A 15,318-nucleotide genomic window follows, 5' to 3' on the forward strand; every position below is an offset into this window, starting at 1 on the left:
TCCCCAGGCCCCCCCCCAACACCCGTCCCAGCTCCCACCCCCGAGCCCACTGGTCACGCACGACAACGCTGGGTGCCCTGCATCTCACACTTCTTTCTGTTCTTTTATTTTTGTAGTAAACTCTCTGGAGGTCGCTGGTGGGGGTCATGGGGCGGGGGGGGGGGGGGCCCTCTGGGTGGGGGCTGGGGGCGGGGTTATTGCTCTGAGCTCCCTGTCCCCAGGGGGCCTGTGATGGAGGCGGGGGCATCAGGACTGGGGCCGGCACAGGGGGAGACACGGCCGCACGAACACTTAGGTCACAGCACAGGGGCAGGTGGGCAGGGAAGGCTGGGCGCCGTATTGCACTTTGGGAGTGGGCCAGGCGGGGACCCCCTCAAACTGGAGCCTGGGGAGGAAGCTGGAGGCCATCGTGTCCCCTCCCCTCTCTGGAGGGGGCGGTGAGACCCCCAGTCTGGGGCTGGGGAAGAAGACTGGGGCCGCCGTGGGCCTGGGCCTGGGAGGGGCCGAAGGCTGTTCCCCGGCCTCAGGCAGGACATCGAGAGCAGACCAGACAACAGAAGAGGCCGTGCGAGCGGCCACCCCGGTCCCCGCCCTGGCAGAATCCATCACCCGGGCTCAGCTGCCGACACCCCCTTTGCCCGCCTTGGCCTTGGAGGGCGCGGGGAGGCCCTCCTCTCCCTCGCTGTCAGAGCTGCAGCCGCTGACGTCGGTAATCTCCAGCTCCGAGTCGCTGTCCTTGCCCCCCAGCGCGGCCTCTGGGCCCCCAGCCCTCGGCAGTGCCAGGCGAGGGGCTGCTGCCAGGCCCGAGGGGCGCTCGGGGCCCAGGCCCTCCGCGGCGGCAGCCAGCAGGGGCGCAGCGCTGGGGCTTCCCCCTGCCCCTGGTGCGGGCAGGTGGCCCAGGGAACCGGCCAGAGGGTTGGGGTAGAAGTGGGGCGGGTAGAGAGGCGGGGGCAGCTTGGGGAAGGGGCCGGTGAGGTACGGGCTAAAGTTCCAGGGGTGCTCTGGGAAGGCGCGGCCAAAGGGACCCAGCAGGCCGGGGGGCTTGGAATAGCCGGTGGCACCTGGTGGGGTGGCGGGACGGGGGTGGCGTTCAGGCTGGGCCTCTCTGCCCCACTATCGGGGCTGGCTGCCGGGGCCTTAGTGCAGGGTGCCACCTCCCTGCCATATTCCACCCGATTCTCCCATTGTCCTCCCACACGGGATCTCCCCACCCTCACGTGGCTTCCCCCCATCTCCGCCTCCCCACCCGCCTCCCATTCATTTAGCGCCCCCAGAAAACCCTTCTCTTGGCCTGTCCCCCTTTCCAGCTTCCCTCCTCCCTGCCTCACCTCGCACCCTCCGACTTTTAAACACACGTGCACACGCACACACACATACACACACACACAGCCTCCCCTGGAGCCTCCTTCCTGCATCCTGTCTCCTCCCCCATCTTTGCCCTCACACAGCCCTCCCCGGCACGCCTGGACCCCAGGCCCTTACCAGAGCCCAGGAACGGGAAAGGGCTGTCCAGACGCAGTTTGTCTGTCTCGGGGGTGAACAGGGGTGCCCGGGCCGCCGGCTCTCCCAGGCGTGGGGCAGAGAACAGGGTCTGCAGGGTCTGGAGAGGGAGGGGAGGGAGTGGGTGCCACTCAGACTGGTTGCCCCTCCCCAGGGGGTTCATGGCACTAAGCACCTCGCTCTGGGATCCCAGGATCCTAACTCACCTCGGGGGTGAGGGGAGGAGCATCTGGCCCAGGGGCTCCCCCAAAGGGACCCGGGGTCAGCAAGAGTGGAGAGCCCGTGGTGGCTGCCGCCACGTCCAACAGTGGGTAATTGACAAGCACGACTTTGCTGAAGTTGAACTTGTAGGTGAACCGCTTCCCTTTGGTCTTGTGGAGAATCCGCTTGTTGTAGTAGTAACTGCGGGCAGAAGAAGGATGCTGATGCTGGGGGCGGGGCCCAGGGCGGTGAAGGCAGAGCCCCTAACACGTGCTCTGCGCCCAGCACAGAGCACAACAACTTGGGGAAACTGAGGCTCGCAGAAATCCTCTGGCCAAGGTCACAGGGCAAGGAAGGGGTGAGGCAGGGGCTGGGATCCTGGCCTGTGTGGCTCCAAAGCCCTGGGCTCCGGTCCTTCCTTCGTGCCTTCCTTTCACTCACAAGTAGGTACTTAACAGTAGCTACACGTGCAGAGCCCTGTGTGCTGGGATCCCACAGGATTCTGCCCCAGGAAGCTGAGGGAAAGCCCCCAGGGGGCAGGGGCCCAGAGGGGCAGTGAGGGGAGAGGGGCGAGGTGGGAGTGGGAGTCCCGGCCCCCAGCCCCTCCTCACCGCAGGGCCCGGCTCAGCTTGTCATAGTTCATGTGGGGCTTGCACTTCCGGATGCCCCAGAGCCGAGCCACCTCGTCGGGGTCCTTGATGACGAATTCCCCGTAGTCCCCCTGCCAGGCGATGACACCCTGGTACTCCTCCTTCTGCAGCAGCTCCAGGATAAAGTGCCACAGCTGGATCTGCCTCGAGCCGGGGGACGACTCCGGCTTGTACGCCCAATCCGGGAAGGCAAACCCTGGGGACAGGAGGCAGGGGTGCGGCCCCGGGTCAGGGCGCCGAGTCCGGGGCTCTGGGTCCTCCTTGGATTCAGGAGCCAGGAGGCATCCAGCTCTCCCCTGACTCCTGGTCTCTGATGAGCAGTCGCCCAGCCTCACGCATGTTTAGGGACCCGATTCCCGCTCTTCACGCCCCAATTGGTGTCCAGTCCCCAAACTGTCCAAATAAAGGGAGAGAACTCGGCGTCCAGGGACACTGGGTTGGCAGTTCCAGCCTGGTCCCCTACCTTTGCACAACGTGGGCAGAGGGTGGGAAGGAGGGACCAGCTTCCTGCATTCTCCCCACAGCCCCCCAGGCTGGCCCTGCCCCCAGAGGGCTCTGGTCTGAGAGACCCTGATTCCTGCTGTCCCCCTGTCCCTCCGTGTCTCCTGTCCATCTCTCCCTGAACTTCCCTCCCCCTTACAGCCCCAGCTGACCTCACCCTGGCACGTCCAGGCTGGGCCTGTGTACACGTGTGTCTCTGCACCTGTCCATGAATTTATATCTTTCACGTCCCTGTGTCCCCTCCCCGCATCCATGCTACATTGGTCTGAGAGCAGTGAGTGTCTGCGGATGCCCACAGCACACAGCCTATCTCACAGACGTCCACTCACCCTCGAGGGACCCCCAGCTGTACCATGGGACACAGGTGCACCAGAGTGCCACACTCCTGCTGGGGCATGACACACCACCCACCATGTGCTACCAAGGCAGACACACCGGATACGGAGCATCGCACACCCATCCCAACACACGCAACAGCACATCTCAGGCCCCTCGGCGCTGGGATCCACTAACAGCAGGACCCCAAAGGCCCAAATGAAACACCGTGGTGGAGACAGTGAGTGCAGCATCGAGACACGTGTGTCAACCTGACAGGCACACCCTGGGTGGCCCCATGACAGTAGAACAGCCTCCCAACCCCCAGCCCCACAGGCACCCAACTCTTAACACCCACAGCTCAGTGCTATACGTCTCACGCGCAGGTGGGCGTCCTGCGCCCCATGTCCAGACACCCAGATGCTCTTGCCCACCCCTAAACCTCACCTCCCATCCACAAGGCCCCAGGCCCTGGGTCCTGCTTCTCCTATGCCACATCCTCTGTCCCCTTCCCCCTCCTCAGAGACCCCAGAACCAGGCATGAAAACAGGAGGCATGATTAGCCTATAAGAAGCTGACAACCATGCGGGAAAGGGAAGGAGGCTGGGGAGGGAGGGGACTCCGAGCCGGCAGACCATCTGTGTCTACTTGCTGTGTGGTCCTGGGCAGTTCCTTGCCCTCTCTGGCTTATCAGAATTTCAGGAATGGGAGGCAAGGAGGAGCAGGGTCGCATCAAGGCTGCCTGGTATCTAAAAATGGGAAATACTGCCTCCCTGCCTGAGGCTGGAGAAGGCCAGGTGGTTTCCTCCCTGAAGGGAGAATTTTTCTCTCAACTCCATCTGGGGTCTTTCTCACCTAAGAAAACAGGGACACGCGGCCTCTGGCCCATTCCACAGCCAGAACACATTCTGGGGGGAAGTGGCTGTATCACAGACACACCCACACGACCCCAAAGGTGACAACGCACAACTGGCCACACACGTAGACACAGCACAGCCCGGAACGCTACCTGCCCAACGCACGTCCTGGGATGTGCTGTACATGCTGACACGCACACACAACAAGAGGGAGGACCTGCAACCTCGGCACACAGACACATACACGTCAAGACACACACACACATCAAGACACACAGCCCCCAATATCCAGCTACACTCAGTGACATACAGATGCAAGAACCACCTCCACACACCCCAAACACAGACACAGCCCCCAACGCAGAGGCCTGGGGAGCACCCAGCCCCGCAGCCCGAAATGCACCAAGATTAGCCGTCCACTCGGTTCGGAGTGCCACACACCGCGAACGCGGTCAGAGGCCCTTCAGCCACCGCGGCAGGAACACACATGGCGGCGAGATGGCAGACACCCCCAGCCCTGAGATGTAGCCACTCAAAGTCCCAAAGACACACAACACGCCCAGCCCAGAGACACTCGGGCAGCCTCGGAGGTACACAGACAAGCAGGCACACCGGCTCAACAAAGAGGCGAACGCACACTTTTCCAGGGTGACCCCTTCTTCCGGAAACACCGAAGGGTGACACAGAGACACACTCCAAGACCCCAAATAACCAGGCACCAAGTCTCATCTCTTCCTCTCTCTCTCTCCTCTCTCTCTCTCTCTGTCTCTCTGTCTTTCTCTCTCTCTCTCTCTCTCCTCTCTCTCTCTCTGTCTTTCTCTCTCTCTCTCTCTCTCCTCTCTCTCTCTCTCTCTCTCCCCCCCTCTCTCTGTCTCTCTCTCTCTGTCTTTCTCTCTCTGTCTCTCTCTCCTCTCTCTCTCTCTCTGTCTCTGTCTCTGTCTCTCTCTCTCTCCTCTCTGTCTCTCTCTGTCTCTCTGTCTTTCTCTCTCTCTCTCTCTCTCTCTCCTCTCTCTCTGTCTCTCTCTGTCTCTGTCTTTCTCTCTCTCTCTCTCCTCTCTCTGTCTCTGTCTCTCCCTCTCTCTCTCCTCTCTCTCTCTCTGTCTGTCTGTCTCTCTCTCTGTCTCTCTCTCTCTGTCTTTCTCTCTCTCTCTCTCTGTCTCTCTGTCTTTCTCTCTCTCTCTCTCTCCTCTCTCTCTCTCTCTGTCTCTCTCTGTCTCTCTGTCTTTCTCTCTCTCTCTCCTCTCTCTCTCTCTCTGTCTCTCTGTCTCTCTGTCTTTCTCTCTCTCTCTCTCTCTCCTCTCTCTCTCTCTCTGTCTCTCTCTCTCTGTCTCTGTCTCTCTCTCTCTCTCTCTCTCCTCTCTCTCTCTCTCTCTCTCTCTCTCTCTCTCTCTCTCTCTGTCTCTCTCTGTCTCTCTCATTGTGGGGCGCGCCCACATCCCCGCTCTGGTGATCCACTTCCAGGCAAGCCGTCCTCTTTCCCAGGCTCCGGCTGGTTTGGCCACGTCTCCATGTCCCCCTGCCTGGGTCATCCAGTCTGTCCACTCGTCCACCAGCGCCTAGCCTAGTGCCCCCTCTCGTCCCCGTCCCTGCCCCATCCGTGCCCACCTCTCTCCAGTCTCCCTGCTTCTCTTTGACCGCAGGTCCTGGGTGGGAGCAGACTGCAGCCGGCTGAGACCCCAGGTCCTCAGGCCCCAGGTTCCTTGTCCCTCTCCAACCTCCACACCTCACCTGCCATCCAAAAGACGCTCGCGTCCCAGCAGGCAGGTGGCAGGGACATCTAGCTGTGAAGTTTTTAGCCAAGTTTTTCAGGAAGGGGTTGGATTCAGGCGACTCTGACTAAGACCCGGGGAGGTGGAAGGAAGACAGTGAGAGATGCAGAAAGGTGGGGCCGGCTTGTTGGGAAGGCCCGAGGGCTGGGGAAGGGGTGGGGGAGGTCCGGGCCAGTTACCAGGGGTCCAGAGAGCCGGCAGGGCAGGCGGGGCGAAGAGAAGGTCGGAGACGCAGCTACAGTCCATGGTGGAGCTGGCCCTGCAGAGAGGCCAGACAGACAGACGGATGAGGACGGGATGGAGCAGGCGGGAGAGACAGACGGGGGTCATGGGGGGTGGCACTGCCCCTCCACCCAGGTCCCAGCCAGCCTGGTGCCCGAGGCCCTTGCCCCCTACATCCCGCCCTGCCTGCCTCCTCCAGCGGGCACCCCTCTGCCTGCTGGTCCCCCGGGCTCCCGGTCCCTCTCCCGGCCCTGTGCCCTGTCCTTCCCTCCCAGCCAGTCCTCCCGGCAGCCTCCCCTTCCTCTGCGCCCCATCACGAACCAGGGGCTCCCAGCCTCCCTCCTCGCTCCTCACTCACTCACTCACTCACCCTCGCTGGCTCCCGCCGCCCGCCCACCCCGCACCGTCTCTGCCGCGGTCTCTCCATCCCTCGCCTCTCGCCAGACCTCTCAGGGTCCGTCTCTGCGTCTCTGGGTCTCCCTCTGTCTCTCTCTGTGGCTGCCCCAAGTCTCTCCCACTGCCAACCTCCTGGCCCCACCCCGCCCCTCCCGGCTGACCCCCGGGCTGCCGCATCCAGCTCCCACGCGGCCCGGAGCTCTCATCTGTCGGCCCAGAGCCGGCCAGCACCGGGCGGGCGGCCGTCCCGACGACAGGCTGGGAGGGGGCAGGCCCAGCCCCTGCCCGCCCTGCCCTCCGCCTCACCACCCCGCAGAGCGGGCCCCCAGCGCCCGCATAAGTGCTCCCGCAGAGGCCCCTCCTTCGACCTGCTGCTCCCCTCAGACCCCCACCACTTGGGCCTGCTTCCCCGCAGGCAGGCAGCCCTCCTCAGACACCCCTTCCCCTTAGACCTGCCTCCCCCTTAGACCTGCCTCCCCCCAACACCCCTTCCCCTTAGACCTGCCTCCCCCCCAGACAGCCCTTCCCCTTAGACCTGCCTCCCCCTTAGACCTGCCTCCCCCCAACACCCCTTCCCCTTAGACCTGCCTCCCCCCCAGACAGCCCTTCCCCTTAGACCTGCCTCCCCCTTAGACCTGCCTCCCCCCAGACACCCCTTCCCCTTAGACCTGCCTCCCCCCCAGACACCCCTTCCCCTTAGACCTCCCTCCCCCACCAGACACCCCTTCCCCACCAGACACCCCTTCCCCTTAGACCTGCCCCCCCAGACACCCCTTCCCCTTAGACCTCCCTCCCCCACCAGACACCCCTTCCCCACCAGACACCCCTTCCCCTTAGACCTGCCCCCCCAGACACCCCTTCCCCTTAGACCTCCCTCCCCCACCAGACACCCCTTCCCCACCAGACACCCCTTCCCCTTAGACCTGCCTCCCCAGACACCCCTTCCCCTTAGACCTGCCTCCCCCCCAGACACCCCTCCCCCTTAGACCTCCCTCCCCCACCAGACATCTCTTCCCCTTAGACCTCCGTCCCCCCAAGACACCCCTTCCCCTTAGACCTCCCTCCCCCACCAGACACCCCTTCCCCACCAGACACCCCTTGCCCTTAGACCTGCCTCCCCCCAGACACCCCTTCCCCTTAGACCTGCCTCCCCCCCAGACACCCCTTCCCCTTAGACCTCCCTCCCCCACCAGACACCCCTTCCCCACCAGACACCCCTTCCCCTTAGACCTGCCCCCCCAGACACCCCTTCCCCTTAGACCTCCCTCCCCCACCAGACACCCCTTCCCCACCAGACACCCCTTCCCCTTAGACCTGCCTCCCCCCAGACACCCCTTCCCCTTAGACCTGCCTCCCCCCCAGACACCCCTCCCCCTTAGACCTCCCTCCCCCACCAGACATCTCTTCCCCTTAGACCTCCGTCCCCCCAAGACACCCCTTCCCCTTAGACCTCCCTCCCCCACCAGACACCCCTTCCCCACCAGACACCCCTTGCCCTTAGACCTGCCTCCCCCCAGACACCCCTTCCCCTTAGACCTGCCTCCCCCCCAGACACCCCTCCCCCTTAGACCTCCCTCCCCCACCAGACACCTCTTCCCCTTAGACCTCCGTCCCCCCAAGACACCCCTTCCCCTTAGACCTGCCTCCCCCCCAGACACCCCTTCCCCTTAGACCTGCCTCCTCCCCAGACAGCCCCCCTCAGACACCCCTTGTATCTGGCTCCCCCCACCACAACAGGTCCCCCCTTTCAGATCCCCACTCCCTCGGACACCCCTCTCCTCAGTTACCTAATTCTCCTGAGACACTCCATCCCCTGCCCATCCCTGTCTCTCAGACCCTTTCCCCTTTCTGTCAGCCCTCTGCCTCAGATACCCCACCACCCAGACCTCACCCTAGGTCACCCACACCCTCAGACATCTGCTCCTGTCAGAGGCCCATCCCAGACACCCCAACCCCCAGATCCTTCTGCCTCTCACCACTCCACCCCGCCAGTCCCCACCTCTCAGAGGGCGCGCTGTCCTCAGCCTCCCTCCTTTAGACGCAAGCCCCTCAGATACCCCCGCACCCCTCCCCGTCACACACTCTTATACACACCGTCCCTGTCACACGCCCGGCTGCTCAGAAGATCCCACACACACTGTCCCCCGTAAGCCCCACCCCACCCCTTGGGCACCAGAGGGGACTTAGCCCACTTGCCCTCACACTTGTCCGGTCTCCCACGGCCACCCTCACCCCAGCCCCCAGCCCCGTGTCTACGGAGGCTCCTCCCCCTCGCTCCCTCCAGCACTCAGACCCTCCTGGGGGCAGCCCCTCCGCCCTCGCTCCCACACCCCCATCTCACCCCAGCTCCCCAACTTTCTCTGTTTATCTCCCTCCCTGTCTCTCTCTCCCTCTTTGTCTCTCTTGTCCCTTCTCTGTCTCCTCCCACTATCTCTTTTCCATTTTTCTGTCTCCTCCCTCCTTCCTTGTCTCCCCTCAACCTGGGGTGTGTCTCCCCACCTTTCTCCACTCAGCTCTCTCCCCCTGTCTGTCTCTGTCTCTCTCCCTCCATCATTCAGTCTTTCCCTACTTCTCCGTCCTCCACGTCTGCTCCCCCATCTCTTTCCAAGTCTGTCCCTCCCCGTCCCCCATCCCTTCTCTTGTCTCTTTCCCCCGGTCTCCCCAGGTCCTGCATCTCTCGCTCTCTCTGCACCATCTGTCTCTTTTCCCCCCTCCTCTCCCCTCTCTAACTCTCTCCGTCTCTCTGCCCCCACCTCCCTCCCCATCTCCCTCTGTCCCCCGACTCCCCGCACCTCGCCCCGTCCACCTCTCTCCCACCTCCCCAGCTCTCCCTGCCTCTCCGGGCCCCCCTCCCTCCTGCCTCCGCACCCCCCCACCCCCACCCCCTATTGGCCCCTCTCATTTCCGTGTTGGTTTTGATTTCTCTTCCCGACGCTTTCAACTCCCCGCCGCCTCCTCCGGACACGTTATAACGAGGAGCCGTGGGATCGGCGCTCCGGGGCCTGCTCCCACGCTCCCCCCTCATCTCTCTCCCGCTCGCATCTCTGCCATCTCGAGGTCTCTGCCCGCCTCTTCTCCCGTCTCTGTCCCCCTCCCGTGTCCTGTCAGGCCCACGGGGACCGGCCCCCACCCCCTCTGGTTCGACCCCTTCCCTGCATGTCTGCCCTGACTGTCCGGGGTGCAGCGCCGCATCTCTGGGTCCCCATGTCTCTCCGTCCCTGGGTCCTCACCTCTCTGCGTCTCCACAGCACCCTGTTTTTTTGTCTCTGGGTCCCCACATCTCTCCTCCCAACACCCCTGTCTCCACGTCTCTCTGTCTCTGTCTCCCCGTCTCTGAATCTCTGTTTCTGTCCCAGCATCCGTCTCTTGGGGCCCCTTTGATCTCGCCCTGCCCCTGGCGCCCCCCTGGCCCCATTGATCGCAGATCGACCGATGTGGGGGAGCAGGGCCTGCGGGGCTGGGGCTGCGGCCCCGGCAGGGGCCTGGCAGGACACCGGACACAAGGACGGACACACAGCCCCAGTGACTGCAGAGGGGGAGCTGCCTGCCGCAACCCCGACCCTCCCAGTCAGTCCGTGCGGGGCGGATGGGGACTCCGGGCAAGCTTTAATTTTTAATTTTATTTTGCTTCCTCCATACCCCCCGCCCCCCATCTCCACCGCCCGCAGCCATGGCACCGAATATGTGTGTGTGCGCGTGTGCGCGCAGCAGTGTGGAGAGGGGCTGGGTGGGCAAGAGCGGCCCTTCCTCCTCTCCCTGCAAAGCAGCTACACAGACCCACACGCCGACCCAGGCACACGCACCACACTGCCACAGCTTAACAAAGTGACACACGCCACACTGGCACACACAACACACAGCACAAAGATGTGTGATGCACGTGTCCACACACTCGTACACATCAAGACTGTCACAACTGACACACATCACATAGACCCACACAGCAACCCAGGCACACATACCACCATGTTTCACACAACAGACATGCGTGTCAAAATAGTCACACACACACCATCCTGGTCATAGACATCAACCCAGAGACACACACACAGTTATACACAGATATGCACGAGACACACAGCCATTCAGTCCCATACAGAAACAAAGACACAACCATAAATGACAGACAGACACACACTAACATAGGCACACTCTCCTACACCAAGGCTCACAATCAAATACAGACACAGAGACCTACAATCACACGCTGACACAGTGCCACACAGAAACAGAGACACACCCAGGCACACATGGCAGCACAGCCAAGCCGGTCACACACAAGTGACACGAGAGCACCCAAGTCACACAGACAAGCACCAGAGACCCCGCGTGCACACGTGCTCCGTCATGCAAGGAGACGGGTGCACACACCACACAACACAGCCAGCCACCGCAGGTCACAAACACACACACACACACACACACACACAGAGCCACGCTCAGACCCACAGCCCAACTGGGTGGGCTGGGCACTCAGAGATAACCCCACCCTGGGGTCCTGATGCTCCTGCCGTCATCTGTCCAGCTGTCTGTCCATCCACCCATCCATCTGTGGATGTCCCAAGCCAGCCCCTGCCCCTGCGTGTGCACGTGTGTGAGGCGCGCGCTGGCCCAGGCCTGCCCCTGCTGCTGTCTCACTAGAGACAGATCCCAGCCTCTCTCAGGCCTGCTGGGTGTCAGTGTCTCTCCTCTCTCTGTCTCTCTCTCTCTCAGGGTCTTTGTGGCCCCATCTCTCTGTCTGCCTCTCTCTCCAAATATCTCCATCTCTGAGTGTCTCTGTTTCTTGTCTCTGTCTCTGGGTGTCTCTGTCTCTCCCGGTCTCTGTCCCTCTCTGTCTCTCCCCATCTCTCTTTGCCTCTGTCTCCTCAGGCCCCCATCACCCCGGCCCCCTGGGCTGGGGTTTAACCAGTTGTTTTGATTTCTCTAAGCTGCTCCGGCTGCCTCGGGAGCCGCCTCGGGCCTCACACCCTCACCCCAGCCCCTTCATCCCTCACCCAGCCCCCCCCCACCGCCTCCCCTTAACACGATCTGCACAAGTGGAATGAAAATTGATTTTTTTTTTAAATTTCATATCTTCTCTGGGGCTCTGTCTAAAGAGGAGAGAGATGCGGCCCAAGACCCTTCTCCCTTGGCCCCCTGCACGCACACGCGCACACACCCCGACAGGCACACACATCACACCCGGACACACACACACACACACACACCAACACTCCATCTGCACCCACCCTGGGGACACACACCTCCCTACACCACACACCCGTGTAGCACACACCTGTGCACACAATAGAGACACACAGCAGGCCCCGGTGCACACACACACACTCACTCTGGACACACACCACTAGACGCGCTTCACACACCACACACACAGTGTCCCATCTGGGTGCGCACAGCCGGATGCCTGCCGTCACACACTATATTAGCACGTGCTCACCGCACACCTGACCGTACAGATTATGCCACATCCATGCCACGTCCAAACCTAGGCTCAAGGACCTCCCATCACTGGCACCAGTGAGACCCCGTGGCTGTCCCGGGGAGGACGGGGTCAGGAGGGTGACAGGGGCTCTCCTGCCCGGACTTGCCCCACACTCCCCAGGTCACCCTCTCCTACCCGTGCCCACATCCACCAAATGCTCCGGCCTGACCCTGGGCAGGGGTGTCTCTGTGTGTACACACACACACACACACACACACACACACACCTCTCACTACTTCTCTCAAGGGCACACAGTGTCATCCCCACAACAGGCTGGCTCATTCAAGAGCTGCCTCATCCCCACACAAAACACAGGCACCCATGACACACACACAGCAGTACCATACACGGGCTGACGCTCACACGACATCAGGGGCTCAGCCCCACACATCGCCGGGCACTGGCTCACACCGTAGTACACACATGTACCATCCGACAGTCACACGTGACTACACACCCACACACACAGCCTTCAACACCCTTCATGGCTGGTCACACACAGTATGTCACTTAATTGTCATGAACGCCTCATCCAGCTCGTTACATCCAGCCTTCCAAAACGACTGCGCGCGCACACGCACACGCACACGCACACGCACCCCTTACATGTCTGATCCCAGACTCAGACACAAGCCCACAGGCCCAGACACACGACAGCACCTCCTTAACAACGAGGTCTTGCCCCACACGCTCACACAGCCAATCTGCGATACAGAGATTTGCGGGGATTTCTGTGACCGTGTCCACAGCTAGTCCTTTGCGTGTTCCTCACACGCACGCTCACCAGCCTGGCCCCTGGGGTCCCACCTGGGTGGCACTCTCGGTCCTTCCACCCCGTCTCCCTTGGGCTATCAAGCCTTCTCATCTCCTGGCCCTCAGAGATGTGGGCTGTCCTGTCCTGGTCACTCAGACACACCGTGTGGCCACCGGACTCGGAAACTCCGGACACGGCAACAGCCCTAAAGTTTTGGGGCTGTCACACACCAGACAGCTGAGCATCACACCCAAGTCACACACATGCTCACAAACATGACACGTGTGGCTTAATTCAATCCCAGGTTCTCACGCACGCACAGTCACTGTGCCCAGGAACACACACATCTCCACACGTCACATTTACACGTGCTGCAACACAAGTCACAGTCCCACAAAAGGACAGCCAAGCCCCCACCACCACACTGTCACACACCACAGACACACACAGTCCAGATAGCTTGCACACATGCACGTGCGTGCGCACGCGCGCGCGCACACACACCCACACACACACACGGGAACCTCTGCCCAGGCTGACTGTGCAAGACAGACAGAGGGGTAGTTTGTCAGACAGATGGGGCACCAGCTTCCAGCCTGGAGGTGTGTTTGTGGCACCGGGTATGGGGTGCTTGGAAGGCACGAAGCCAGGGAGGGATGGAGACCTCACACCCACCCTCACCCTGTCTCTCCCTCTAGCTGGCGTCTCTGTCTGGGGCGGTGTGTGTCTCTGTGGGTCTCTGTCTCTCTCCCTGAGCCCCAGCCTCTGCACGGATGTCCCTGGGGCTGTGGCCAGCGCGCGGAACGGTGTCATTGGGGGGGGCTGGCGAGGGAGCGTCCCCGGGGAGGTGGGAGCCGCAGTGCCACGCACCCCGCCTACCAAACAGCGCTGGGGGAAGGGAGAGGGAGGGAGGCGCAGCAACCGCAGACGGACCCGGAGCCCAGGCTGCTCCCCCACGCCTGCCCCTCCCCTGGGAGACCCAGAGAGATGGAGGAAGCGCAGGGGTGGGGGGAGACAGAGAGGGAGAGACACCCACAGAGGGAGAGAGACAGAGACAGAGAGACAGCGTGATGGCGAGAGAGAGACAGAGAAGAGGGAAGCAGCACAGAGCAGGAAATAGATTGGAACAGAGATGGGAGAGACCCAGAGAAAAGATGGGAGGCCAGAGAGAGTCCCACAAAGACAGAGCGGGAGCGACAAGCAAAGAGAGAGACAGAGACACCGGGACAGGGCGGGAGATGGAGTTAGGGAAACCCAGGAAAGGGGAGTGAGTCAGAGAGGCTTCACAAAGTGAATTAGAACTGGAGGTCACGGGGAGAGAGCTGCTGGGAGGAGAGACCCCAGGTCAGGGAGGAAGCAGAGGAGGGGGCAGAGATGCGGAAAATTGAGGGATTAGGGCAGAGGCAAAGGAGAGGATGAGGGAGAGCTGCGGGGAGCTGCAGGGCAGAGGCCGGAGCCTCAGGAAAGTGAATCCGTCAGCTGGCCCAGGCAGATCCCAAGTGCGGGTTCACGGCCACCTTGACACCCACCCTGGCCCTTCAGCCGTCCTGGGGGGTGGGGTCAGTGTCCCCACCGGGCCTGACCTAGCTCCTGGCTACCACCCCAACTCCAAAAGCCACCCCTCCCCCACCCCTCCTCACCTCCACCTGCCCCATTCCAAGCCCAGCTCCAACCCCTGCCTCGTCCTGAATCCCACCCTCTTCCCAACACCAAGCTGACCCTCAACTGCAGCTGTCTCCCCGTCCCATCCTCACACCCCAGGCCCTGCCCCACTGCCTGGGCTGGACCCTTTGGCCCCATGCCCTCTACCAGCGACAGTGACAGACGTGTAGGGGCAATGACCTCGGTTTGGTGGTGCTGGGGAGGCGGGTGGAGGGGCAGGGAACCGAAGGCAAGTGTGATCAGCCAGTCCCAGGAGCCAAGAGACCACGAGAGCCCTTCTGGACTGTACTGGCCAAGGGGCAGGGAGGCTGCGTGTCCTGGTCATGGGGCTGGGCACCAAGTATGTGCTCAGGAAATACTATTAAAATGGAACTCAGGCTAAAGGGAGTGAGGCAGGGGAACAGAGACAGAGAGATGGTGAGTCAAGGGACAGAAAGGCAGAGACCCAGGGGCTGAGATGGAGGTGGGGAGGCAAGACCTGGGGCGAGGGGGCAGAGACGTTAGGGACGGAGGGCAGGACCCCCGTGCCTGGAGCCAGGTGTGGGGCCTGGACTGGCTGGAACTGGGTGCCTGGGCTTCAGGGATCCCACAAGGGCCAGAGAAGGGCCAGGGTCCGGCTGGGCTGGGGGAGGCTCGGGGCTCCAGGGGCACCACGCGGTGCTAATTCAGCGCCATCGATCAGATGGGATGAGAGCAATAAATTATTGTGACAAGATGCAATCCTGGCCCGCGCACTGCCGCCAAGGCGGATCGATCTCTGTCCCCAGCCCCACACCGGGTCCCATGCCCAGGCCTCAGCCGGCCAGGACGCCTCTGCCCACATCTCCCTCCATTCCCCCCACCACACACGCTTCCACTGACAGCCGGGTGGGGCTGCAGCCCTGGGAAAGAGACAAGAACAGAGAGGGACCCACGGAGGGAAGGTTGGCCCCTATCTGCCCCCAGTTCTCTCGCTTCCCTCCACATCCCATCCTTACCACAACCTGGGAGGTAGCAACTGCCACGATGC

General features: G+C 62.2%; 1 protein-coding gene across 1 annotated transcript; it reads right to left on the reverse strand.

The window, feature by feature from the left end:
- Nucleotides 1-193: 193 nt before the first annotated feature.
- Nucleotides 194-6,151, reverse strand: ERFL (ETS repressor factor like). The gene is made up of 6 exons (XM_067720774.1): nucleotides 5,973-6,151; nucleotides 5,753-5,860; nucleotides 2,313-2,547; nucleotides 1,707-1,902; nucleotides 1,483-1,600; nucleotides 194-1,061 (listed from the first exon to the last, which is right to left on the reverse strand). The coding sequence occupies exons 2-6, from the start codon at nucleotides 5,799-5,801 to the stop codon at nucleotides 616-618; spliced, it is 1,044 nt and encodes a 347-aa protein (XP_067576875.1). The 5' UTR covers nucleotides 5,802-5,860; nucleotides 5,973-6,151; the 3' UTR covers nucleotides 194-615.
- Nucleotides 6,152-15,318: the final 9,167 nt, after the last annotated feature.

The sequence above is a fragment of the Pseudorca crassidens genome, chromosome 20 (assembly GCF_039906515.1).
Source record: "Pseudorca crassidens isolate mPseCra1 chromosome 20, mPseCra1.hap1, whole genome shotgun sequence".
In the NCBI taxonomy this organism is placed as follows: Eukaryota; Metazoa; Chordata; class Mammalia; order Artiodactyla; family Delphinidae; genus Pseudorca; species Pseudorca crassidens.